General features: G+C 40.7%; 1 protein-coding gene across 2 annotated transcripts in view; it reads right to left on the reverse strand.

The window, feature by feature from the left end:
* Positions 1-27,581, reverse strand: part of STX8 (syntaxin 8) — a 198,794-nt gene that overhangs the window by 162,404 nt on the left and 8,809 nt on the right. For both annotated transcript variants that reach the window (XM_061143471.1, XM_061143470.1), the window contains exons 2-4: positions 27,097-27,196; positions 19,497-19,591; positions 9,954-10,064 (exon numbers count right to left, since the gene is read on the reverse strand). In XM_061143471.1, coding sequence (XP_060999454.1) covers positions 9,954-10,064; positions 19,497-19,591; positions 27,097-27,196 — 306 coding nt within the window. The remainder of the gene's footprint in view (positions 1-9,953; positions 10,065-19,496; positions 19,592-27,096; positions 27,197-27,581) is intronic.

Raw genomic sequence — 27,581 nt, forward strand, 5'->3', positions numbered from 1 at the left:
ATTGCGATGTAACTCCCAATAACAGCCCCAAAGTAAAACTGTTCCGTCACGATCATGAGCTGTGGATCCACAGCTGCTGTGGCTGTTTAGTCACTAAGTCGGGTCTGTCTTAGCCCAACAGGCTCCTCTGTCCATGGGGTTTCCCAGGCAAGAATAGTGCCGTGGGTTGCCATTTTCTTCTCCAGGGGATCTTCCTGACCCAGGGATCAAACCCTCATCTCCTGCTTGGCAGGCAGATTCTTTACCACTGGGGAAGCCCAGCTTAAACAACAGCTCAGCAATAAAACAAGAGCCCTAGTTCCTCCTCAAGGGATACACAGAACTACAATCTGACACATACCTATGAGCTTTTCAGCAGAAACCAAAACACCCCACCCAGGTGGAAGATGGTGACAACATGCTGACCACAAGCACCAGACTCCATGCTGGTTGAAACTAGCAGGCTGATGATGAAGATAATCGAACATCACCCTTGTTACTTCAACATTAAGTGATCAGAAGAAAGTCCACGAGCTACTTGTAGATCTATTTGCCAGACAGCTGACTTTTTTAGGTCTGGTACTCTGTCCAGTTCTTTCTATATCATCTACCTATTCATCCATCCATCCATTCCTCCCACACACAAATACTGAGGCCCTTCTATGTGCCAGCATCAATCTAGGGGCTTGGCAGAGAACAAGAGAGACCTGACTTCAGAGAGCTGGCATTCCAGGGAGAATAAATGCCTAACACTGTGACTTCTGAAAAGTAAATACTCATTTTTCTTTTTGGTTAAACTGAATAATCTTTATTCAATTAGTTTAAACTAATTAGTATTAGTTCAGAACAATAAGAACTCAAACAAGAAAAAATCGCTTACACATCATCCAAGCAAAGACTCACCGCAGAACCTGAAGATCTACTGCAATCAAACAATTTGCTAATTTTAAACCACTCTCAGTTTTCCCCTATTCACTGTTGGCCAAGTGTATCAGTAAGAAGCTTTAATATTATATTTACAATTTAATAAAACAGTTGGCTAACTTGGTGGCTCAGACAGTTAAAAAAAAAAAAAATCTACCTGCAATGCAGGAGATGTGAGTTCCATCCCTGAGTCAGGAGGATTCCCTGGAGAAGGGAATAGCAACCTGCCCCAGTATTCTTGTCTGGAGAATTCCAGGGACAGAGGAGCCTGATGGGCTACAGTTCATGGAGTCACAAAAGGTTGGACATAACTGAGCAACAGTTTACAGAAGAACACAAATGGAGGGTCGAAAAGTCCATCAGAAATCATTTTGGCCTCATTTCTCAATTTGAAATGAGAAATTTTTGAATCATCCAGGCAATCTAAAATCAAGCAAATAAAACCAAAGGGAACAGTTCTTTTGCCTTAAGTGTGAATGTCATGGTACCTGAAAAGTAGGAGGAGGACAGGAAGGGATAACACACAAAACCTAAGAATTCTAAGTTTAAGAGGAATTAGCTGCTCTGCCAGCTAATGTCTGGTAGCTGAGCGCCATCTGCTGGTGAGCAATTGAAGTTCAACTACAAAATGAAAAGCAATCCAATGATTACCATGTATTACAAGCAGCTCCTTGCTTTATAACACAGAGCAGTCTTGAAAGTATGTTTAGAAACAGAAAGAGGGAAAGTCAGTGATACGTGGAATATGGCTTTCCTTCATTTCTCTAAATAATGTTTTGAGGGTAGAGGTTTCATACTTGTTTCATTTGACTTACTCCTCTATAGCCTGTTTTTAAAATACTATTTATAAATAGCATTTTAAATTTGTTTTCACTTGGTATTTCTTTGCTATCTGGCTTTCAAGACTTTCTGAGGAGAGGAACTACCAGGTTGCTGCTGCCAGCTCATGGACAGACTACACTGTACCACATCCACACAGCAGTAACTGGGCACCTTCATTGGCTTGAGCAACACGGGGCTGCAACGTCTTAAGATTTACTTAGATCTCAAGGTCTCTGGGTTGACTCCCTTGATCAACCATCCAAATCAATACTAATGGTAATGAAGGATTATCTATTTGGCTAACTAGGGGGTTTTCCTTTCCTAACCCACGGAGAAAAAAAAATAATTGGACTAAGTGACTACAGAGATGCCTTCAAGTGATAATCAGTCTTACAAGTAACACCTACCTGAAAAATCTCAAAGGACTAAGCTTTCAAGTTTGAGACAATTTTAAGATATTTAAGAGAGCTATTGAAACATCCTACTTCGCAAGCTCCACATTAGGACTTCCCTGATACTCCAGTGGTTAAGAATCCACCTGCCAAAGCAGAGGACACAGGTTCAACCCTTGGTCTGGGAAGATCTCACATGCTGCAGGGCAACTAGGCCTGTGTACCACAACTATTGAGCCCATGCTCTGCACCAGGAGAAACCAATGCAATAAGAAGTCCACTCGCTGCAACTAGACAGTAGTTCCTACTCGCTGCAACTAGTGAAAGCCCTCACAGTAATGAAGACCCAGCACAGCCAAAAATAAAGAAATACAATTTTTAAAAATGAAGTCTGTAAAAAGAAAAAAAAAGCTCTAAGACATATAAAAATTATAAATGTAAATACTCTTTGACCTTCTAAGAACTTAACTAGAGATAAGACTTTCACACTATGAAACCCCTTATGTATAAGGATATTTACCAATGCATTTTTGTAACAGAAAAAAAAGTACAGGTATTAAGTACATACATATATACACAATATAACAGAGTAGAAACAACACACATATTAATAGGAGACTAATTCAATAAACTATGGTAGCACATACAATGAAATATTATAAGGCTACAAAAATCAATGACAAGACTTTGTGTTGGTTTGGGACGATCTCCAGTATATTTAGATGATAAAAGAACACTGTAGGCTAATTTGTGTAGTATACGACCATTTGTGTAAAAGATGGGGGGAAATAAGAAAATATATTCTTTTTTTAAGAAAATATATTCTTATCTGTTGGCATATACTTAAGAAAACCCTGGAAAGATAGACCAAAGATTATTAACACTGATATTTATGTTGGGGGTGGGACAGAGGGAGGGAGGCTTCTCACTGAACATTGTTGCTGCTGCTGCTGCCGCTTCAGTCGGGTCCGACTCTGTGCGACCCCACGGACTGCAGCCCACCAGGCTCCCCCGTCCCTGGGATTCTCCAGGCAAGAACACTGGAGTGGGTTGCCAATTCCTTCTCCAATGCATGAAAGTGAAAAGTGAAAGTGAAGTCGCTCAGTCGTGTCCGACTCTGTGCGACCCCATGGACTGCAGCCCACCAGGCTCCCCCGTCCATGGGATTCTCCAGGCAAGAGTACTGGAGTGGGGTGCCATCGTCTTCTCCGCTGAACACTGTTAAGTGCTTTTAAAACATCTCAGCTACGTGAATATATGACTTAAGCAAGATACACCCTCCTTCCTCTCCTATGGCCATTTGGAGTCTGGGAGCTTTTTTAAAAAATTATTTTTAAATGGAGGACAACTGCTTTACAATACTGTGTTGGTTTCTGCCATATATCAACATGAATCAGTCATAGGTATACGTATGTCTCCTCCCTCTTGAACCTCTCCTCCCACTCCCATCTGTCTGGGAACTTTCTACAAGCATTCTGAACCATGAGAAGAGTCAGTCTGAAGATAAAGACACAACAAAGACACAGCAGAGTCTGGATCACCACCGGCTGTAGAATTAACCACCTTCCTCAATTCTCTAAGTTGGAACTTATTATACAGAGCTACTTTTCCTTATGTAAGCGGTTTTGAATAGAATCATTGGTTCCTCGTGGCTGAGGGCATCGTAATTGGGGTATCAGTGCCTGAGCGAAACCAGGCGCCCCTTTGTCTGAAGGCAAGAACAACAAGCACCATCTTCTCCAGACCTTGCAGGTGCTTTACTTGGGCCTCCTCCTCTGACTGCTGCAGACACAACCTCCGCTTCTAGCTTCGTTGTACATGCCCATTTGAGCTTAATTTCTCTGTCCTGTGTGTGTTACCCCTGAGAGAACCCTTTTAGAACAAGTATGACTGTACAAAAGGTGAACACGCCCCACCACGGCCACCTCTCAGCCTGCCTCACGTGCCTTTATTAACTTCTGATTCTAATCTCTGCTAATTAAGTAGGCAGACCATGTCCCAAAGTTATTTATCTCTTCAGCAAACCACCCAAGATAATAGTGAGGTAGAGTCAAGCAATGTGTTGCCGCAAGTCCCATTTCATTTTCTTGTGTGTCTAGACAAGACTACATTTCCCATCCTCCCTTGCAGGCAGATCGGGACCACGTGACTGGTTACAGCCAATGGGATGCTACATATGACTAATGTAGGGGACAGCATATAGGAGGGGTGTGAGAACTCTATACCTTCTCTCTTCTCCTGTCACAGTGAACATGGAGGTCCTGTGTGAAAACAGCACAGCTCTAAGATGGGAAAATCTGCATCACCATTTGAAGGGAGCTGTCCCAGAGAACCACCAGATTGTATGAGGCAGGCAAAAAAAACCTTTTTCATCTGGTAATCCTGTAAGGGTCCCAGATTTTTTGAGTTACAGAACTCTATTCTGACTTAGTCAACCTTTCAATCAACAGAAATCTGCTGAGCGCCTACTATATACCAAAATCTGCTAAGTATCTATAAAAGATACAGGAAAAACAAAGACTTTCATTAAGTGAGCAAGTATCTATTAAGCATTGTGCTAGGTTTTGGTCCCCATCCTCAAGGTATTTAAAATTTAGATGGAGAAACAAAATATACATTTGCAAAATAAATATTAAATCACATGACTTTCCTACCTAAATCATTTCCCCACTAATACCCCCTCAAAGCACAATATATTTTTCTTAACTTATTTTACTTATTTGAATGAATGAATCTTCAATTCACGTCTGTCTCTCTCACTGAACTGTAGAGAGCTCAAAGGCAAAAACTAGATATTTTTTTGTTGTTTGGAGCTTTATGCCCCCACACTCCCTTTACCAGTGCTTGGCATGTTGTAGACACTCAAAAATTTTCTGTTTACCACACTTTCTTACTCTAAGTATTTTTTCATTAAGTTACTGCAGATATTTAATATTCTCGACTGCACTTAATACCACCTTGGTTCAACTATTCTTGGGTTCACCGAAATACAGAGAAAAGCATATCTTTACCGATTTTAGCACATCCTTTACATGTCAGATGACCTAGGAAATTAGTGTATTTCTGGGATATAAGAAAAAGAGATAAATAATTATGGCTTATCCATTGTCTCGCAGGTAATGATGCAGTTTGTTTATTCCTTGGCCCTTTCCTACTTCTGGAAGAGTAGGCTGGTCATGTGTTCATAACTTCAGGCAATAGAGAGTATGAATTAATAGTTTTTAGGAAATCTCAATACCATCAAATAGAAATCATCCTTCTTACAAACCAAGTTTTAAATTGAAAGAAAACATTCAATGATCTAAAATGGTAGAGGGGGGAACACTTTTAATGGAATATTCAACGTTAATTTGTCTCCCTTGGCTGCCAATATAGTGTTATGAAATATAAATTCAAAGGATCATACTTTTGTTAAAAAAAGCAGCTCCAAGAAAAAATATATGAAATTAAATGTAAAGCTTACACTCTAAGGAAATGTGAATATTTCATTATCATCTTCAATTCTTTGATTTGAGCAGTTGGTCTGCTTGTTAATATAGCACTCCTGACCCATGACTACCATCTCAACCTCTAAAACCTCAACTTCCTATTTCCTATAATCCTCCATATAGCTGGTGGTGTGAAGATTAAAGCTTAGCCAATTAGCCACCCACTACAGCCAGTTAATCACATAATCTTTGAGATGGTCAGGGAGCGTGGGGGATGCAATGATTTTTTTTTTCTCTCTCTTTACAAAGATTTAACTAATTGTGAGACTTAGCGACTCTCTCGAATAGAAAGGGCAGTTGGGTTTTCAATCAGAAGCTGTGTCACCGCTTTATAAAGTTAGGGCTTATCTGCTTCTAAGAGACATTGTTACACACAGACTTCTTTAACAAGTTTCCAAATACCCTCAATTAGTCAACCACTGCTTATTTAGACCTGAGTCTCACATCAAGGCTTACTGCGTGAGAATAATGATCAGTAATCCGTAAGGTAAAAACTCAGATTCCATCACATGACAGCTACACATTCAATTATGGGATTGCTACACTTGTGTCTGTTTAAGGGAAAGGCTAATCTGAACTGAAGTTTGACAATACTCTCCTCTCCTTAATAAGACCACATATGAGGAGGGAGAGAAAAGAGGAGGAAAGGGAGGGGAAAAGGACCCCAGGAAATGACACCCAGCAAAGGTTAGGGGTGAGAGAGGAGGAGGACACTGAGGAAACAGAAGAGGAAGATGGAAGAGCTCAGGAGGACAGAGAGGCTCACCCAGTTCTCAGGGAGTCCTGGCTGGGTCAACTCTTGCAGTGCTGCTGCCAGTTATTATGGGGCTTTGAACGCCCAATGAGCAGATTACCGCCAGTTCTCCAACAGTACATGGTTGGTGATAGTCTAGCACGAATGACAAAAGGTGCCAGAGAGAGTAGGTCCAGAACATTTTCAAGGTCTGGTGAGGCTTTCTGATGCCTGTGAGTTGTGACCTAAAGGAAAGACATGAGCCACCCATCTGCCTATCCCCCTAGTGACAAGGCAACCCATGTTGATATCAAGAAGGACAGAAGCCATCAAAAATGCTGGAGGAATCCAGAGATTAGACAAGCAATCAAAGATGTTGGAGGAGCCCAGAACTAGGAACTGACCTACAGGAGGACTGAAGAAACCTCTGTAAGTCACTGGAGACATCAGAGCAGGGGGGACAATGAGGTTTCTCCAGGGACAGAGCTGAGAGGTCCCTGATGAGGTCTCAGAAATGACTGGACAGCCAGGAGGCAGGAGAGCAAGGTTGAACCAGGAACCCAAACTGGTCATCTCTACAACTGAATTCAGAGCCTCAGAAGGACAGATCCAAGCAAAAGAGTTATTCAGGTATGGGAAGCTGGGGAAGGAAGTGGGGATTCAGGGGTGTTAGTCACTCAGTCGTGTCCAACTCTGCGATCCCCATGGACTGTAATCTGCCAGGCTCCTCTGTCCATGGAATTCTCCATGCAAGAATACTGGAGTGGGGTGCCATTTCCTTCTCCAGGGGATCGTCCTGACCCGGAGATTCATGGAGTAGGGAAAAAAGGCAAAAATAACACTCAGGTATGGGCAGGTGAGTGAAATCAAAGACTGGAAACTCTGGCCTCAAATCTGAGACAATCTGCTTCCAGCAACCTACTTGACCTTAACGAGTGTTAAGTGTTAGTGTTCATGCATTCACTCACCCACACACGTATTATCAAACTCTGAAACTGATTAGCCTTAGGATCTAGTGCAAGTTACTTGACCCCTCTGAGCCTCAGTTTCTCTTCTATAAGGTGGGAGGTTATAAAGATCTCCTAAGCACAGGCACCTATAGCCTGGCATGGGGCCTGGCATGGAGAAAACACACAGCAGATGCTAGTTATCAGTGCTCATCAGCCTCCATGAGGGAAAGAAACGGTTTCAGCAGTTTCTAACCATTCTCACCCCCACCGGAGCTCCCCCCAGGCTACTCACTCATTCAGACTCTGCAAGTATATTGTCCGGACACTTTTTTTTTCTTTAAAAATATTTTTTTATAAGCCTTGTGGGTGATTGAGTGCCATAATTAAGAATAAGTGATACAAAACAGTATTTGAGCTGGAAGGGGCATTCAAACCAAACTGAGGATCTTGTTAAAATACAGATTCCATCGGAGGGCAGAGGTGGGGTCTGAGACCCTGCGTTTCTAACAGGCACCCAGGTGAAGATAACCCAACTCGCGAGCAAACAGTGCTTTAAACAGCAAACAAAGATTATCACAGGAGAGAAGAGGAGTGACCAAAAACAAAAAAGAGAAGGAGGTGACAAGTGATATAAGAAATTTTTATATACTGAGAGTTAGGGAAGTCATTCTGGCCTACAGATTTTCATGGGGGAGGATAAAGATGAGTTAACTTGAATTTTATGCTAAAACAGCCTGTTTGTGGCTGATCTAACACCCATTGTACATCTGCTCTATTTATTAAAGAAAAGGGCACACTGACCCGAAGTAAAGAATGTCCATGTTAAAAATAAAGATGCAATGCCCCTCTTCCTGGGATACCAATGATGGTCCTCCTTTGAGGATAAGTGACTCCCTTCCCAGGTGCCAAGGCCATGCTGACTCCCTGTGTTATGTTCTGGTCTTTATTTTTTTTAACCTTGAAGAAATGTATCCCTGGCTCTTTTAGTGTTCTTTGTTCTTGCAAGATATAAAACTGTGCTAAAAAAAAAAAACCCTGCATCTCTGGACAGTTTCTCAGAGTAACCTGGGAAGCTGGCTTGGGGGCTAATCCTCAGTTTGGCTCAAATGAAACTTTTCTACTCTTATTACTGTTTATTATTTTCGTCAACAAGGGAGAGAGGAACCAAAAATCAACCATACATCCCCCCACCCCACCCCACCCCACAAAGACCTAAGGCCTAAACTGGCCCCTTGACATCATTAAATGACAGGGAAGAGAAGCAGAACCTAACACATGGAAGGCTCTCACCACACAGTCATCTCCATGACAGAGGAGGATTTCCATGTCTTCTCCTCCCACCATCACCTCTCTCTACCGGGCCCTTCCTCACCCAGGAAACTTCCTCCCTTGCCGTGATACTTTGAGTGCGTTTCTGAACTTCAAGGTAAAGGTCCATGCCCGCAGACGATACTCTCTCCTCACCGTGCAAGACCTTCTCGCTCATGGGTTCTTTTTTACCAACCCTGAATCACCACTTTCATCCTCAAACTTCTACTCTTGCATCCGCCCAAGAAGGCTCAGGCACCATGATGGATCAGCGACGCTCACTGGAGGCCTCCCCATCTGTTTACAAACCCTGCCCAGCACCCAACTCCTCCTTCCCTGACTTTAGGCCTTAGGTCAAAGAAACAACGCTAAGAATTCCTCTAGCTTCCTGGAATTTCATCACTTCCTCTCTAAAAACCTTGAATCCGAAGCTCCTGAGAAGACTGGAACAGACAAGAAGCTGCTTCATCCTCTTTGGGTCACCCTCTGGCAGTGGTTCTCCAGCCTCTGACTGCAGACCAGAGTCACCTGGGACCACTCTAGGACCACGCCCTCCATGCCCCACCCACCCCCCCTTTAAAATAAAATAAAAAAAAAAAAAACCAAACCATTACCCTTGGGAAGCCATATTATTTCTAACCAGGAACAAGCTGCTGCCCCTACAGTGAAAACCCCATCCCTTGTGGGGAAGGCTGGGAGAGGCAGGTTTCATCCTGATCTCATTTGTGATGGGTCCCTTAATGTGGTGAAGGGGGTTCTAGAGACAGCCATGGAGGCCAGTTCTAAAGATGTCACAGTTCATACTTTATTAACCTCAACCCGGAAAGCTGGACGTCCTCCTCTGTCTGAGTCTTCCACCAAAGTCGGGTGCAGAGCAGCCGACAAACTCCGAGTGTGAATCACGCTCTGGCAAAGATCAGAGAAGGAGCCAAGGGCCCCCACTCCTCTAGTCCTATAAGCCATGGACTACACAGCCTTTAGGACACATTTCTACAAGTCAATTAAAAAAAAACCCACATCATTTTCCAACACAGATAAGAACATGACGTCCAGAGTTTAAAAGGCAGCTAACACAGCAAAGGCTCAACCAGGGAATGAAGAGACATTTTCTGACTTCGTCTGTATTCTATCCAAATAACCATCTTCCAAAATGGGATTCAGCCGAATGTACCTGGTTTACTCAAACCCAGAAACTTAATGAAAACCATGCTGAACAGAAAATGACAGTCAAGCACTACAAATGAACAGACAGGATGTATTTTACCAGATACAGAAATTAAGGCCTTCAGGAAACAACTGTAATCGCTGCAAGTAAGTTTCGCCCACTACTTAATCCCTGTAAAGGAAAGCATCATACCTGATAAGATCGGGTTCTGCACCCTCGTTCTTAAAGGAGGCCAGAAGTAGTCTCTCTCGAGTTACAAGATCATCCAAGAGGTTCTGTCTTCGGTCTCCTTCGAGCTGTGTTCTGCAGGCGACTCGTTAAGGTCCAAGAGTAGGTGAATTACCTCATTTGATCTATTACGTTATTAACTGAGCTCTCCAAGTCAGAGGGGACTGTTACAGACTTGAATCAACCCTACCCCAAAGAGGCCTGAGGCAGCGCTCTCCTGCTCTGATCTCAGCCTTTACTGACCCTTCCCATAAAGGACCTGGACAGAACCATCGCAGAGGACTTACAAACACTGAACCAGATCCACCATGTGAGATCGTTCACTGAGAAATACAGTTGGTAAAAATGATTTTCCTCCCAGTGGCCAACCCTGAAATGTTCTTCTCTAGAGCACACTGTGGCTCAGGGAATCAAGTTCTGAGTGCTGGTCACAGTGGTCAAGGATTTTTCCTAGACATTAATACCTAAGATACTTTGTTAAAAGGGAAAAAAAGAAAAAAAGAGAGCTTTCTTTGTTGTCCTCTTTCTTTCATATTATTAACACCTATTAATGCACCTGCAATATATGTTGTAAAGTGCTACTTTATACAGCAGATTTGCTCTAAAAAAAGCTGTTACCATCAGCTCACTAAATACTTTGCATGATCTTTAATAATTCTAAACAAAATTACCAAGAAATAACCATATTTTAACGTGTTATTCTATGATCTGTGCTAGACTAGGGGTCCAAAAGCCTACTAGTTCTGTTTTGATCATTATCCATGGTCTTGACCATTACCTCAGTGTTTTGGATCTGTTTCTTCAGATGTCACCCAGGTAATCTCTCATACCTTCTCCAACACAACTCATGGCCATGGTTTTCCCAGTTCGAGTTAAAGAGCGGGACTACTGCTTTGGATTTATGGATTTACAGATACTTCTCCTTTTGAGAGGGATATTAAATCCTGCATTTAGGCCTCAAAAGTTTGAGAACTTGGCAGAATATAGTAGTTTTCCCTGGGTGGGAAAACCACGGCCCAGTGAATCTACTTTTGTTGATAATTTTCAATAGAAAGAGCTGGATAGCTAGCAAAAAAAGCAAATAAACCCATAAAAAAATGTTCTCTGGGAATAGATATTAGCTAGAAAAATCATAAATCCCCCCTAAACCAATGTAACTAAGCAGTGTTACTGACTCTAGACATTTATAAAATAATAATGGATACATTCTCTCAACATTCCAGAATGCCCCGATTTCCTGAGAAAAATGACTACTATGGCTTTTCCATCTCCTACTTGACTACAGTCACTAAGAACCCATCTTGGAAACAGTGAAGCAGCAACTGTAACTAAGAAACAGTGAGCAAGTCCTTCCTCTGTACTAATAAACGGGCCAAATATTAGCCTTCCGATCAGTGCAACATCAAAAATAAATACCAGTGTGTTTCAAATCAGTGGTAAATTGTCAATAAAGCCGAAGGGGCCCCTGGGGAGGGGAAGAGGCGTGGGGAGGAGAAGGGACAGAAGCTATGACATAAATTAGACAGGACAAAACAGGAATTTTAATTGTGGAAATTACTAATTATACCACAGTGCTGATTAGCCTTGTCTTCCATTCTATGCTCAACCGACTCTGGCAACCTGTGGTTTTGCTGGGACTTCAGTTATCCAACCCTCCAAGTGAGTAGAAACTCAATGATAATCCAATATTACAATTAAGCAGATTACAGATCTGACTGGCTCAGGGGTTTAAACATAAGAAATAAAATTACAGAAGTATCATTAGAAAACGCCTTTGGAGAACTTTCTAATACTCTAGAGTAGGGAAAATCTTCCTAGTCGAGAATGTCAACCCAGGGGTCATGAAGGAAACTATAAATCTGCATAAAAATTTTAACTATCTGCAAAATAAAAGTGCAAGTGGCAAATTAATAGTGGCAAATTTTAAAACAGCAAAGGATATAACAGGGCATTGGGGAAAAAAAAAAACAAGAATTATGCTAATAAATGAAAAAAAAAATGCAGTTTTACATTAGTGAAAGAAATGCAAATTGAAACGTACTGTCATTTTTGCCAACCAGATAAGAAACCGTGACAGAAGGCTCTGGAAAGGGCTGAGGAACTGAGCACTCTCAGACATCCTAGGTGGGGATGGCGATGGGGTCAACCAGTTGCCAAACTGTCTTCTACACACCTAAGGAAATTTAAAAGGCACATTCTTTTAACAGGAATTTCTCCTACAGATACAGCCACAAGACTACAAAGATGTAGGAGCAGGGAATTCCCTAGCAGTCCAGTGGCTAGGACTCCGCACTTTCACTGCCCAAGGTCTGGGTTCAATCCCTGGTTGGGGAACTAAGATCCCACAGGCCACCACTTAGTGCAGCCAGAAAAAAAGAAAGGATGTTCACTGCAGCATTGTTTATAATAGCCAAACACTGGAAACATTCTAAGGTCTGTCAATAAGGAAACAGCACACCTCGACAGCGGCATGTTTTGTAGCCGCCTCCCCCACAAACAGAATAGGAAAGCCCTGTATGTATCGATGATAATGAAAATTAACATTTATGAGCACTTACTAAGTGCTACATAAATCATTTGATGTGGAACAATCTTCAAAATAAAGTGTTAAACAAAAACAAAAGGCAGCAAAGAGCTAAATGGTGAATAGTATGCTCCCACTGCATGCATTAAAAACATATGTTGGTAAACACAGAACATTTCTCAAAGGATATAGAAACAATTGCCTCTAAGGAAAGGGAACCGGGGACTCAGGGTGTAAGGGAGACTTCCTATCCACTGGGTATTGTTTTGGACTGTTTGACTCTATTAAATGCTAACTAACAAAAAGTTTCCAAATGAAATATATGATATGATCCTTCGGTAGTCAAAAGCATTTTATATTTACATGTACACATATCTGTCCATGCCTAGAAAAGTCTGTGATAATAGGAACAAACCACCAACACTATTAACTGTGGAAGAATGAGCTAGAACAGGATGGGGATGCGGAAGTGAGAGAAGAGTCACTGGTAAAAACTAACAACAGAAAATGTATGGATAGAGGGACTTCCCTCGTTGATTCCTGTGGCTGAGAATCTGCCTTGCAATGTAGGGGATTCAGGTTCGAGCCCTGGTTGGGGAATTAAGATCCCACATGCTGAAACTACTGCAGCCTGTGTGCTGAGCCCATGGATCACAACTAAGATCCAACAGACCCAAAAGATATTTTTTACAAAAGGACATTGACAGGTAGAGAGTACCTTTTATAGAAAAAGTAAAGGTAAGTTTTAAAATTTAGCAGACACTGAATTTAAACTATTAATTAACCAACAAAGGACATCAATTTTAAGAGCAGTAAAACTTGGTCATTATGTTTTGAAGAGGAGGAGTAACTGGAGAACAGAATCACAGACAGTTGATGCTGGGACAGGTAAATTGAATCTCTTGTTCACCCGACCAGAAACCATGGCAACAGTGGGTGACAGCCCAGCTCTTTCTCTCCACCTCCTGTAGGGCTTCTCTACCCTGAGGCCCCCAGTACTGCTCACTTAACTTTGCCACTTCTTAGCATCCTGTTAATAACAATACTGGTAATATTAATTCAGAATATTCCAGAGATCCCCTGTAAATCTGGAACACCTGGAAAACTAATCAGGAACACTCACTCTACCTCTTGGTTTTGTTTTTATTTTAATCTATTGAGAGAACAGAGCATAAGGAGATGGGGGACAGAGGGAGCTGAAGAGAATAAAAGGATGCACAGCCCTTCTGCATGGCACACTTACTATAATGGAAGTGGTTGCTAACGAGAGGTCAGAGAATCATCTAGAAGGTAATGACACTCCATGGATGTGGGCTCATAGTAGCTGGGGGGAGCGGGTACAGGCTAGGGAAGGACAAGCAGAAAACAGGGCAGATGGTCAGAGGCCAGTGCTGGGACCCTCTTCTCCAGAAACTTGGTGAATAACCAAGGAGGAGATTAGAGAATAGACAAGGAAACAGAAGATCTAACCGCCATAGTACTCTGTCATTGGCCAGACTGAATTTACATGTAATTATAACCAGTTCTTGCAAGGTTGCAAATGAAACTAGATCCTGATTTTGCATCACTGTGCTTCAGAGTCCAGCTTCTCTGCTGTAACCTGGGAAGCACTTCCAACCTAGGATGGAGAGGGGTGAAGATGGGGCTGGACCCAGGGAACACCCCATTCCCTCCCCCACCTCCAGCTCCTGGAATTTCTCCTTATTGGTAGAAGGCATAAGAATTTAAGCAAGTCTTCCATGCAAATTAATTGCTTTGGAGAAGGATAATTACTCCCAGAGCCACAAGAAGAAATGCACAGAGACAGTTTGAGGTCCCAGAGGCCAGAAGATTTTTCTGGCTCACACAGCACTTCAACTCTTTCATTTTTATTTATTATTTGCTTTCAGGGGGAGTCCCTGGTGGCTCAGATGTTAAGGAATCTTCCTGTAACGCAGGAGACCTGAGTTCAATCCCTGGGAGAGGAAGATCCTCCAAAGTTAACAAACTCTACTGAGTGTCTATTATGGACCAGCCCAGGTGCCTACCTTCCTCAAAGCACTGATCACATTTTGCAAGTAGTATTTTAATACTATCATTATCTGCATGCCTGGATGTACCCTCCTTATGTGTTATAAACTCCATAAAAGGGTACCTGTAAATTCTCCACATTAGCTGTAGTTTTAACAGTGATAATATGGTAAGCAGCAGTTAATCCTCGAGGAGGGCTTACTTTATGCAAAGCACCTTCTATGCATATAATTTAATCCTCCCAACAATGCTATAAGCTGGATGTACTTTATCCTTTTTTCACAAATTAAGAAAACAAGGCACAATGAAGTTAAGTAACTTGCCCTCGAAGAGTTAAAAACTTTTATTCAACACCAACGATTATGGGGGAACTCGTCCTGTGAGATGCTTTAAATATAGCATCTTCTTCAACTTTCACAACTGCCTGCAAAGCAAGTCTGATTATTTCTACTCTGTAGATAATGAAACTGAGGTCAAGAAAGGCCACGTTGCTCTCTGGCCTTGAGGCAGCAGTGGAGCTGGTCTTCTATCTCAGTTCTGTTTGCCACCAAAGCCAGTGTTGTTCCCAGGGTTCCAACAGTGCCCAGACTTAGGGGTTTCATGGAGCAAAAGTATTTCCAAACAAACTGTGGGGGTGGGGAGGGGGGATTTATATAGACTGATTATACACGTTGCCATTTATGTGGACATTCTAAAAACCACAGCAGACAAAACTCTCATCTGCTTTTACTACCATGGTGAAAAAGCAAGATGTTAACACTGGAAACCAGAGAGAACCATGTAACAGACTATCAATCAGAAAATTCCTACTGAAATAAAAATGACCTTGTCCTTAATTTTCTCACAATAGCAGACACCAGTGAAAACTGTCATGGCCAGGTGAAGTGTTTTAGAACCACTTCCCCACTACTGGGGCACCCAGAGGCTATTCTTAAAACCTATCCAGTGAGCTCCTCCACACCTACATGTATCCATTGATCCAGGTTTGTTACATGGGGCATCTCTCCAGCCAGCTACCTGTCTACTCATCTTTCTTCCCCCCAAAAAACAAAGTGGAACAGGGTTATGTATCCAGTTTTAAAAAAAGATTATTTTTTCTATGTGGACCATTTTTTAAAGCCTTTATTGAATTTGTTACAATACTGCTTTTTTTTTTTTGCTTTTATTGGCTGCAAGGCATGTGGGATCTTAGGGTTTGAACCTGCATCCCCACTATTAGAAGACAAAATCTTAACCACCGGACTGCCAGGGAAGTCCCCTTTTTATCGATTCTTCCAAAATTATTTCTCCAGGACTTCTCACGAGACCAAAATAGCTTTTGATACTGAACTCCTTTGTAAAGTGATTTTCTAAAAATTCCTTTCAAAGTACTAAAAGTGCTGCCTTTGAAAAACCCAACAAAAAGACAAGCTTCCTGTAAAGCTAATTCTAAGAATAACCTTAGTGCTACCTGAAATTTCCTATGCGACCTCCTGTTGCACATAGCTTTTCTCAACTGGTGAGACCATTATAATCACTGTCTCCAAGAAGAACTGTGAATAGAAGTTAATGCTTTTCAGCAATTTTCAACTCTCTGGCTACAGGACTTTGGATTATGAATTGCAAGCTAAACGATTCGAAAGCACGCCACTTTCATTTTAATTTAACATTTATTCTTGCCAGAGAAAAATACTTTTTCAGGAAAGAGCAGTAACATCTTATGCCTAACATCCCAGAATTTAATTGTTTGGAAGGCATTTCATAGGACTTATCTTTCTGGCAACTCCTAGTGTTCCTTGGAAAACTTCACGAATGCAGAGAGGCATAAATTTCTTAAGTCAGGTACCAGAAACTCTCGACTGCCCAACACAGTAAGGAAATGTGGTTTCCAAATATTCACATTAAAAAAGTCACCCCACATTAATTATGCCTCAAGAAAAAGGATTAAAAAGTCACTCTCTTGGCGATTTATGGACACACATTTTTCTAAGAATTACAACATCATAAAGTATACCCAATAAACCACAGTGAAGACTGTTTAATCTTTCTGATGATTAAGAAGGGTCTTGAGGATTTGCATTATAAACAAGATTTGTCTTGGCATTACAGCAACACGCCAAGTAATAGGGGAATTCTCACTGAAGACAGGTCATGTGACGGTGGACTGTATTCTATCACTAAAGTAGAATTCAGCTTTTAAACAACTGGCTTTGGGTCCAGACAGCCCTGCATTGGAATCTTGGCTTTCCATTTCTCAGCGGAGGGGACTTAGGCAAGTTACTTAAGCTCTTGAAGATTCTTCTCCTGGGTGTGAAGAAAATTCCTCTGGTGGAATGCTGAAAGTAAAAGTTATTAATTTACCTCAGTGACTTGAGGCACAAGCTGGCCTTGGCCTCAGTACCTTTATTGTAAAGAAGGGAAAGAACCCACCCAAACAGTCTAATAATACGAGGCTACCAGGCCTGACAAGTGGCTATTAGATACATCTTAAATCTGGATGATAACTGCCCTACGATTAACTCAGATAACCGCCATAGAATTATCTTAAGTGTTTGGTAAGAGGAAGGTCAGGGAGAGGGAAGATGTGAAAAACCAGACAGTAATTAAATAGAGGCCTTAGGAGTACAGAAGTTACCTCCTCCTTCCCTTCTAAGAAACAGTCTCCCTGAAAATTGAGATGTTAATGAGCGCCCCCTGGTGGCTCAGACGCGGTTTGGAACAATCCCCTGGAGAAGGAAACGGCAACCCGCTCTAGTATTCTTGCCTGGAGAATTCCATGGGCAGATTAGCCCGGCGGGCTACGGTCCATGGGGTCACTAAGAGTGGGACACGACTGAGTGACTAACACTTTTACTTTCCCATAGGGCGATTCTCTAAATTCCATCCCTAGCTTCGGTTGCCGTTCCAGTAGAAAGAGGCCCAATTATTTAAAAACAAAACAGAATCTTCAAGAAAGTTGTTATATTCCAGTTGAGTGATTTCTCCTAGGAAAGTCTAAATTATTCACAGGATGATCCTTAAATACTTTCATAATATATTTAATAACTCAGTTTGGTGTTTTTAAATGTCTGGTGCTTAATTCAGCAAATTCTGAGATCACCACGAAACCAGAGGCCACAAGATTTCAAAATATGGTTAGACTGCAAGCATTTAGAAGAACAAAGTAAATTATTACTGTACCATGCTTGGCACACCTTATAATTAATAACTAGCAGATATTATTAATAGAAGAAAGTAAAGTTAATTTACATCTTCTTGCACCATAGGTTTAGCACATAAATATTATAAGATGTGCTATGTCTGGGGGTTTCCCAGGTGGCGCTAATGGTAAAGAATCCACCTGCAATCCAGGAGACATCAGAGACACAGGTTCAATCCCTGAGTTGGAAGATCCCCTGGAGGAGAGCATGGCAACCCACTTCAGTATTCTTGCCTGGAGAATTCCCATAGACAGAGGAGCCTGGCAGGCTACAGTTCATAGGGCTGCACGGATTTGGACACAACTGAAGCGACTTAGCACACACACAAACATTATAAGGTGAGGAATAATCAGTTACCTATTAGCAAATACAGTTATTATTAGATCAGGAAACAATATTCAGCTATGTTTCTAATATATGATTTAGGTAATACTAAAATGAGTTTGCACACCTTGATCCCATGTGCAGACTTCCAAGCACTTGGTAGAGAAAACAGCTCTGCTAACTTGAGGTCAATGTATTAAAACGTGTGGATTTTGATAAAATAAAAATTCCTTACATAATAAACTAATTGGGCAGTAACAAATAATACCAGACAGAGGGTAAAGTTACAAACTAAACATATCAGAATGCTCTAATTGTGTTAAAAATAAGGGCTCAATTGTTCACTGAAATTAAATTTTTATTTGAAACCTTACTGGGTAAATAACTGAATACTAGAAATCATGCAACTATCTAAACCAACCTCTCTGGTGACATATAAGGATGATACTTGGAGAAAAATACATTTTTACAACATCTTCTATTGTTTTATCTTCTGCTGCTGCTGCTAAGTCGCTTCAGTTGTGTCCGACTCTTAGCGACCCCATGGACTGCAGCCCACCAGGCTCCTCCATCCATGGGATTTTCCAGGCAAGAGTACTGGAGTGGGGTGCCATTGCCTTCTCCAATTGTTTTATCTAAAAAGCTACATTTTCACCATGCTTAAAATTGAGCAGTAACAACCCATTTCCTGAGATACCAAAGTCTGGGTCTTTGGTATGAACCACAGATAAAGGAAAGGGATGGTAAGAGAAGCCCAGTTTGAGGTCAGTTGTAAACTCAGATTTAAGGGATTAGTTTATGTAACAGGTCACACATATTTTCCTAAATTGATCAGATCATGAATTTCTAAAAAAATAAAAAGATTTTAATACTTGACATGGTTGGTAGGAAGTAGAAGTGATGTCACAACTGACTTCACACAGGTGCCTCCTACACCCCCACCTAAAAAACCTCCCAAACCAGGGGTACTGTCACTTCTAGAACCATAAGGTGAAGAAGTCACATCTCAATAACCTACATAATCGGGGAGGAAAAAAGTATGGTTTCTACTGGTACAGGCCTCTTGGAAAAGAAAAGGAATTGTTCAAAACTCTGGGAACTGCACTGAGCAGAATCATGGCTCAAGAGCATCATAGAAGTTCTGCTGGACTACTTTCACCACAGACTAGACAGGTAGCAACGCGGGGCTCGGTATAAACACAGCGCTAACAGAAAACATGAGCTGCCTGCATGGTCAAGGTTACACCCAACTAAGTAAGTTCTTGCTGTGCGTCTTGCTTCGCCAGCATATTCACTGTAAAACATATAACGGACCCTTAAAATAGAAATCGAGATTATAGGCAATATTTTGGAAACCAGGTCTTCCTCAAGCTGTGGAAAAAATCTGGGTGGCCCAGATTCCTTCCTTTCTTAAAATAAGACTGCTTGTCCTCCCACTCTAGCAAGAGGTGGAAATGTTTACATGGATACATCTGATGTGTTGCCACAGCTCTTAGCAATAAGTCCTTCAAAAGGGCGATCTTTTCCTTCAGTTTCTGCAACAAAGCTCTGATTGTCACGGTAAGCTGAAAAGAAAAGAACACAGCCTAAGTATGCTAGTCCAGAGGTGTGGAATCTCCTAAAAATATCATGTAAATACTGCTTTACAAACTGATTCCATCAGGGGACGGCTGGAAGAGACATCAAGCCTCCCAATGATAACCTCAAGATTGTATGGAATCTTAATGGTCGCCTGGGCCAGCCACCCATCTAACACTTATACCCAATCCTATGACCTGACCAGGTGGTAAGTCGGTCCATCTATGAACCCTGACTTTGCTTTCACAATCAGTTGAATTCTGGCCCTTGAACATCTACCTTCTGATCCTATTTGTCTACCAGGAGCCACAAAGGAAACTGCATGTACCCCATCTTTGCTCACCAGCAAAAACCCCACAGTTCCCTCACCCACACTGCAAAGAACAAGATGTCAAGTCCCATGGCCATCCTGGACAGTCTTCCCTAAACACACTAGTATCCTTACAATCCATTAAAAGTTTTATAGCAGCGTGGCCTTTCTTTATAGGAGGAATGTTAACCACATATGACTCTTTTTTCCAGGAGTATGTGAATTTTCTCCAATTTACAAACCCAGAGTCAAGTTTTGTTTGTGACTCTAAGTGTTGCCTTAAAGGATGGTTGGAGAGGTGGTGAGAAAGCCTCTCAGGAAAGTTAAAATATGAAAAATAAAATCAACCCTGTAAAGTAAACATAGTCAACCACGGATATAATCGGGGGTATGTTTAGAAAGACAAGATTGTCACAAGTTTCATTTGCTACCTTGTTAAAAGGAACAATTATACAACTGCAGTGAAGCGGGGGCTCTCTCCTTAGATTAGTGGGGTCACACAAGGAAAACACAGCAGACAGCAGAGGCTGGCCAAGGACGACATACATCAAGCAGCCCTCAAAGGTGTCAGCAGCCAAGAAAAATCTAACCGTAACTGTTCTAATACCTCTGGGAACCACGGAAAAACCACCCACAATGTCTATGGGGAAACTCCAAGGAAGGCAGATCCTTCCTCATTCAAGAAATAAAGAGCAAAACAGGCAAACAAAAGAACAATGAACACACACACACACACATCAGGTCTAAGAGTCTACAAAATTAAAGATCAAAAGCATTTAGCGGATGAAAAAGTATGTAGTCATTAAAAAGTATGAATGACATCTAAATTTGTTAACATAGGAAGATATCCATCGTAATTTATTAAAAGAAAAAGAAATCAAGTCATAAAATGCAATGTCACTCACATAGAGAAAAAACAACCCAGGAACTAAAGACATCAAAACATCAAGTGTGGTTATCTCTAAGTAGCGGGATTTCTTAATATTTTATAAGAAAACTATTATTTTCAGGAAAAAAAATTCTGTTATGAGAATTTAACAGAAGCTTTCCAAAGCACAGAAAAGGATGAAAGCCTAATTCATATTTTAAGCTAACACAACATTGGTAACAAGCACTGACAGGAGATAAGAGAAAAAAAATAAGCCACTTGCCAATCTCCCCTAAGGATTATAAATGTAAAAGCCTCTAAAAAATACTAGCAAAGCAAATTCAGAATTACATTAAAAATGACAGTATGCCATCACCAGGCAGAATTTATCTGAGTAATTTAAAAATACTTTGATGTTAGAAGATCTAATAATACAGCTAATAGTATTAATAACTAAAGTTATTAGTAGTATTAACAACTAAAGTTATTAGTAGTATTAATAACTAAAAATAGAAAAAACATATGATTAATACAACACAGGGGAAATTAATTAAAAACAGGACAAAAACAAGGAAAGAAAACTCAGAATGGGTCAGTGCTGCCTTAACTGCAATATTATTTAACTTTGGTCTAGAGTTCTAACCAATGCAATAAGACAAGTTAAAGAAGTACATAAGGGCTGAAAAGAAGGAAATGAAATTATCATTATTTGCAGGTTAAAAATAGTCTATTTGGCAAAGTTAAGAGGATCAACTGAACAATGACTAGAAAAAGGTAAAGAATTCATGGTGGTGATCAATCACAAAATGAAAAAATCCAGGGCATTCCTAAATTCCAGTAGGAAGAACTCTTCTAAAAATTATTTTTAAACATCATTAACAATACCAACAAAATCTAAAACATATCTAGCACAGTGCCTGGCCTATAGTAACTGCAGGAAATACTGCTGAAGGAATGAGTGAAGGGAAAGAATCAACACCGCAAAAATGTCAATGCTCCCCAATTTAATCTATAAATATACTACCCATCTATCCAGAATCCCGTGTGCAGTGCTTTTATTAGAGAGGAGGTGGTAGATGAGGCACCGCTCAAGATTCTTTTTAATAAAGCTATGCAGGGCTTCCCTGGTGGCTCAGTGGTGAAGAGTCTGTCGGCCAGTGCAGGAGACATGGGTTTGATTCCTGATCCGGGCAGATCCCACATGCCGTACATGGAGCAACAAAGCCTGTGCACAACTGCCGAGCCTCTGCTCTAGAACCTGGGAGCTGCAACTACCAGAGCGTCCTAGAGCCTGTGCTCCACAAGAGAAGCCACTGAAATGAGACGCCCACCTACCAAAACTAGAGAGCAGCCCCCTCTCTCCACAGCTAGAGAAAAGCCTGTGTACCAATGAAGACCCAGCTCAGCACCCCCCGCCCAAGTAAACTAAGTAAGTAAGTAAAGCTATGCAAAACTGCGGTTAGAAGAGGATAAATGAAGGGAAATATAGAAAGATCAAGGGTATGTGTTACACAGCGGGCCTTAAACAACCAGACGTTAAATCTTTATTTAAAAAACTACAAGAGTATGATGCTAGCAGTTATCAAAGGCTTCATTAGTGCAAAAGAACAGAAGGTCCAGAAAGAGTGCAACTGTGTAAAAATTCAGTGAATGAAATAGGAAACATTTCATACTTGGGTGGGGATTAATAATTTAGCAAACGGGGAAAAAATTACAATACGCAAAACAAATTCCAAATATTGTAAAGATTTCTGTGCTCTAAAGAAGATAAAAAAAGAAGAGGAAAGTTTAAAGAAAATTTAGGTAATTAGACAAAGTATTTCTGTTAATATAATCCGTGAGTATGAAAAGCCCATTATCTCCCTTTCTCCTATAAGAAAAGGCCATGAATAAAAACAGTGATAATTTCAAGTAAAATTTAACAACAAGTATGTATATTTTTAAAAAGTCATTTATAAAATCAAAATCCAAATTAATAGAAAAAACATTTGTACCAAATGTGCCAGATCAAAGCTTAATCAAACTTGAGTTAACAAATAGGTAAGAAACACTTGGAAATTAAGAAATAATAAGCTAGGTTAAGAACATGTATAGGAATGTAACAGGCAATTCATAAAGGAAGAAATACAAACACCCAAAAAACATATTAAAAGATGCTCAATGGCATAAGTAACTTTTAAAATGTATATTAAACCACTGTATACTTAACAGAGAAAGATTTTTTTAAAGTTCATCAGAATTGGTATAGATATGTGGATCTGAGACATTTTTAAAATGCTTAAAATTTTATACAACCTAAATCCAGAAAGCCTACATTGAGGAATTTAATCTAACCTGGGTAATAATTCAGTCATACGGAAAACTCATTTTTATAATTCAGTTCAGTTCAGTTGCTCAGTCGTGTGACTCTTTGCAACCCCACGGACTGCAGCATGCCAAGCTTCCCTGTCCATCACCAACTCCCAGATCCTACTCAAAGTCTTGTCCATTGAGTCAGTGATGCCATCCAACCATCTCATCCTCTGTCGTCCCTTCTCCTCCCATCTTCAATCTTTCCCAGCATCAGGGTCTTTTCCAATAAGTCTGTTCTTTGCATCACGTGGCCAAAGTATTGCAGTTTCAGCTTCAACATCAGTCCTTCCAATGAATATTCAGGACTGATATTCTTTAGGATGGACTGGTTGGATCTCCTTGCAGTCCAAGGGACTCTCAAGAGTCTTCTCCAACACCACAGTTCAAAAGCATCAATTCTTCATTGCTCAGCTTTCTTTATAGTCCAACTCTCACATCCATACATGACAACTGGAAAAACCATAGCCTTGACTAGACGGACCTTTATTGGTAAAGTAATGTCTCTGCTTTTTAATATGCTGTCTAGGTTGGTCATAGCTTTCCTTCCAAGGAGCAACTGTCTTTTAATTTCATGGCTGCAATCACAACATGCAGTGATTTTGGAGCCCCCCCCGCCCGCCCAAAATAAAGTCTCTCACTGTTTCCATTGTTTGTCCATCTATTTGCCATGAAGTGATGGGACCAGATGCCACGATCTTCGTTTTCTGAATGTTGAGTTTTAAGCCAACTTTTTCACTCTCTTCTTTCACTTTCATCAAGAGGCTCTTTAGTTCTTCTTCATCTTCTGCCATAAGGGTGGTGTCATCTGCATATCTGAGGTTATCGATACTTGATATTTCTCCTGGCAATCTTGATTCCAGATTGTGCTTCATCCAGCCCTTAGTCAAGTGGTTTACTGGGCTTCCCAGGTGGTGCTAGTGGTAAAGAACCCACCTGCCAATTCAGGAGACGTAAGAGAGGCAGGATAGATCCCTGGGTTGGGAAGATCCCCTGGAGAAGGGCATGGCAACCCACTCCAGTATTCATGCTTGGAGAATCCCATGGACAGAGGAACCTGGTGGACTATAGTCCACAGGGTTGTACAGAGTCGGACACGACTGAAGTGAATTAGCAGAATGGTTTATCATCAGAAGATGATACTGGCTGAATGGATCAGGGATCTAAATGTAAAAAATGAAACCATGAATTTGCTAGAAGAAATCAGGGACAAATTCCTTTATAATCTACAAGTAGCAAAAGCTATGAGTGAAAATGCAGAGGCAATTAAAAATTGATAGTCAACTTTATTTAAAAAAACAAAACAAAACTAAAACTTCCATATGACAGAAGCTACCATGGACAAAGTCAAGCAACAAATGATAAAGGAGAGGAAATAATTACAATATATCAGAAAGAGCTAATCTCCCTAATACATAAAGAGCTCTTAAAAATTAAAAAAAAAAAAATTCAATAGAAAAAAATGGGCAAAAGACAGGGAGTTAATTTACAGAATATATATATATATATATATATATATATATATATATAGTGTTTAAGAATGTGAAAACATACTTCATATCATGAAAAATGCAAATTTAAAACTACACTGTAGGTGAAGGAGATTAAGAGGTACAAACTTCCAGTTATAAAGTAAGGAAGTCAAGGGAATATAATGTACAGCATAGGGAATATAGTCAATAATATTGTAATAATTTCATATGGTAAGATGGTAACTAGACTTATCTGGTGATCACTGTAATGCACAAAAATATCAAATCCCTATGCTGCATACCTGAAACCAATATAATATTATAATTCAATTATGCCTCAATTTAAAAAATAAATAAAATAAAATTACACTAAAATTTTATCTCACTTCGGTTGGCAAAAATTCAGGAAATTGACAACGCCCTCTGCTGGCCAACCTGGGAAGTCAAAGGTGACAACCCCTGTAATTGTAATTGTAATTGTAATTGTAATTTGGCAACAGGTTAAAAAAAAAAAAGAAATCACAAATGCCCTGGTTCTGAGAATTCACTCTTAAAAGAATCTCACACACACAAAAAATCACAAAGCTATTTATTGCAGCATTATTCTTAAGAGCAAAATACAGGAAACAATCTAAATGCCTATTCTTAGGAGACAGGTTAATGAACTACAGTACACACAATAGGGGTTTCCTTGGTGGTTCGGTGGAAAAGAATCTGCCTGCTAATGCAGGAGACTTGGGTTAGTTTCCTGGGTCGGAAAGATCTCCAGGAGAAGGAAATGGCAACCCACTCTAGTATTCTTGCCTGGGAAACCCCATGAACAGAGGAGCCTGGTGTGCTGCAGTTCATGGGGAAGCAAAGGAATCAGACACAAGCTAGTGACTAAACAACAACACACAACAGAGCACTACAAAGTCCTAAGAAAAACCAAAAAGATCTCAACGAATTAATATTTCTATGATGCTACTGTTAAGTGAAAAGAGCAAGATACAAAAGAGTAACAAGGAAGAGAAATGAGAACACACACACACACGCACCTGGATGCTTATTTCCACAAGAAGTAACCCAGGAAGAATAAATGAGAAATTAAGTTAAATTAAGTTAAAAAAAAAAAAAAAAAAAAAGGATTACTCTAAGAAGAAGTTGAAGAAGGCATGAAAAAGGGTGGAATGGAGACAAGTCTTTGAGTATACCTTTGTATATAATACTGACTTCTGTACTACATAAATGTTTTACATATTTAAAATTTAAGGGCAGGGAAAAAAGCAAACCCTGAAAATGGACATCAATAGATACAGAGAAGAGCATAAGATACAGAAAAAAATTATCAATTCTCATATCTTTAGAACAGAATAACCTTAGTAATCTTAGTGGGATATTCTAAATTTAAAAAATAACCATAAAGAGACTCAAACTACACTTAGTATATGTAGTGGCGCTTGTGTAATGATTCTGAAAACTTTTTTGTATAAACTATAAGAGAGACCAGGCTTCTCATGTAGCTCAGTGGGTAAAGAATCCACCTGCAAGGCAGAAGACTCCGGTTTGATCCCTGGGTCAGGAAGACCCCCTGGAGAAGGGATAGGCTACCCACTCCAGTATTTCTGGGCTTCCCTGGTGGCTCAGCTGGTAAAGAATCTGCTCAGAATGTGGGAGACCTGGGTTCAATCCCTAGGTTTGGAAGCTCCCACAGAGAAGGGAAAGGCTACCCACTCCAGTTTTTGGCCTGGAGAAGTCCATGGACTGTACAGTCCATGAGGTCACAAAGAGTCGGACATGACTGAGCGACTTTCACTCATACGAGAGACCAAATGAGCAAGAACATATCAATACTTTTGGAAATCTGGGTTCTCACTGCAGGAAAAGGAAAACACTAATTTGGAATGGGGAAGTTACAAAGAAACCTGTGATGCTGGATTAGAATCAAAGGAATTGGCATGGACTCAGGATTTGCTGAAAAAGAAACCTTGCCAAATCCCACCACTGTCTTTTTTACAGCCAGAAAGCGAAGGATGATCATGTTTAAATGTAAAATGTGGAAAAAAAAAAAAGACTATCATCGTTTTGTTAGAATGGTTACTCAAAGAGGTGAGAACTTGCCTCTTATTCTGCAGAGCCTGATAGATTTACCACCTGGGGGAGAGTGTACCAACTCTGGAACTAGACTATAACACTGTTAGCAGCTTTTAAGATAAAATAGGAGAAATTAAAGAGATGCCCTGCTTCATTTGGTCTCAGTGATGAAGTTAACCATGAATGGACTGGTTGTAATGTCCATTTGACCTATGGCAACCCACTCCAGTATTCTTGCCTGGAGAATTCCATGACAGAGGAGTCTGGTGGGCCTACAGTGCATGGAGTCACGAAGAGCCAGACATGACTAAGTGACTAACACACACAGGTTGTTACACATACAGCCTCTGAAAGGGGAGGGTTTTCAGACCTCAGAGCTCAAACAAATCCTCTGAAGGGCCCAGTCTCTCCTGGCCTTACCTTGGTTGTATTTTCACCATTTCTTTCATACTGATTTCGCTGCTGAACTTTCTCAGCAATCTCTTGTGCAATTTGGCAGGTAGAATCGTAGGTGGAGAACCTGCATCAGAGTCATAAAGAGAGAGAGACACGTTGAAAGTTCCTTAAAGGAAATTTCAGCGTAATCTAAATTTGCAGTTTGCAATTCTAGTCATGACAGCGAACAGGAAGGGAGGATGATCAGGGGGGCAGTAAAGGCATACACACGGTGAATGGTAACTCATCATGGGATGGGTTCCATTCTCAACTCTTCCTTTGTAATAACTCCACCCACACAAGAACGCTGCGAGCTGGGTCCCCATCCCCAGCATATACTTGAGAAAAATCAGGCACAGGGAGGTAGAGCCACTTGCCCAACTGGTACCTCCAGCTGCAAACCCCGGCTGCCTGGCCCCGAGCCTGTCTGTGCTCCTAACCACTGTGCTCTCTGGCCGCTGATCAAGCAT

Source organism: Dama dama, chromosome 5 (assembly GCF_033118175.1).
Source record: "Dama dama isolate Ldn47 chromosome 5, ASM3311817v1, whole genome shotgun sequence".
NCBI lineage: Eukaryota > Metazoa > Chordata > Mammalia > Artiodactyla > Cervidae > Dama > Dama dama.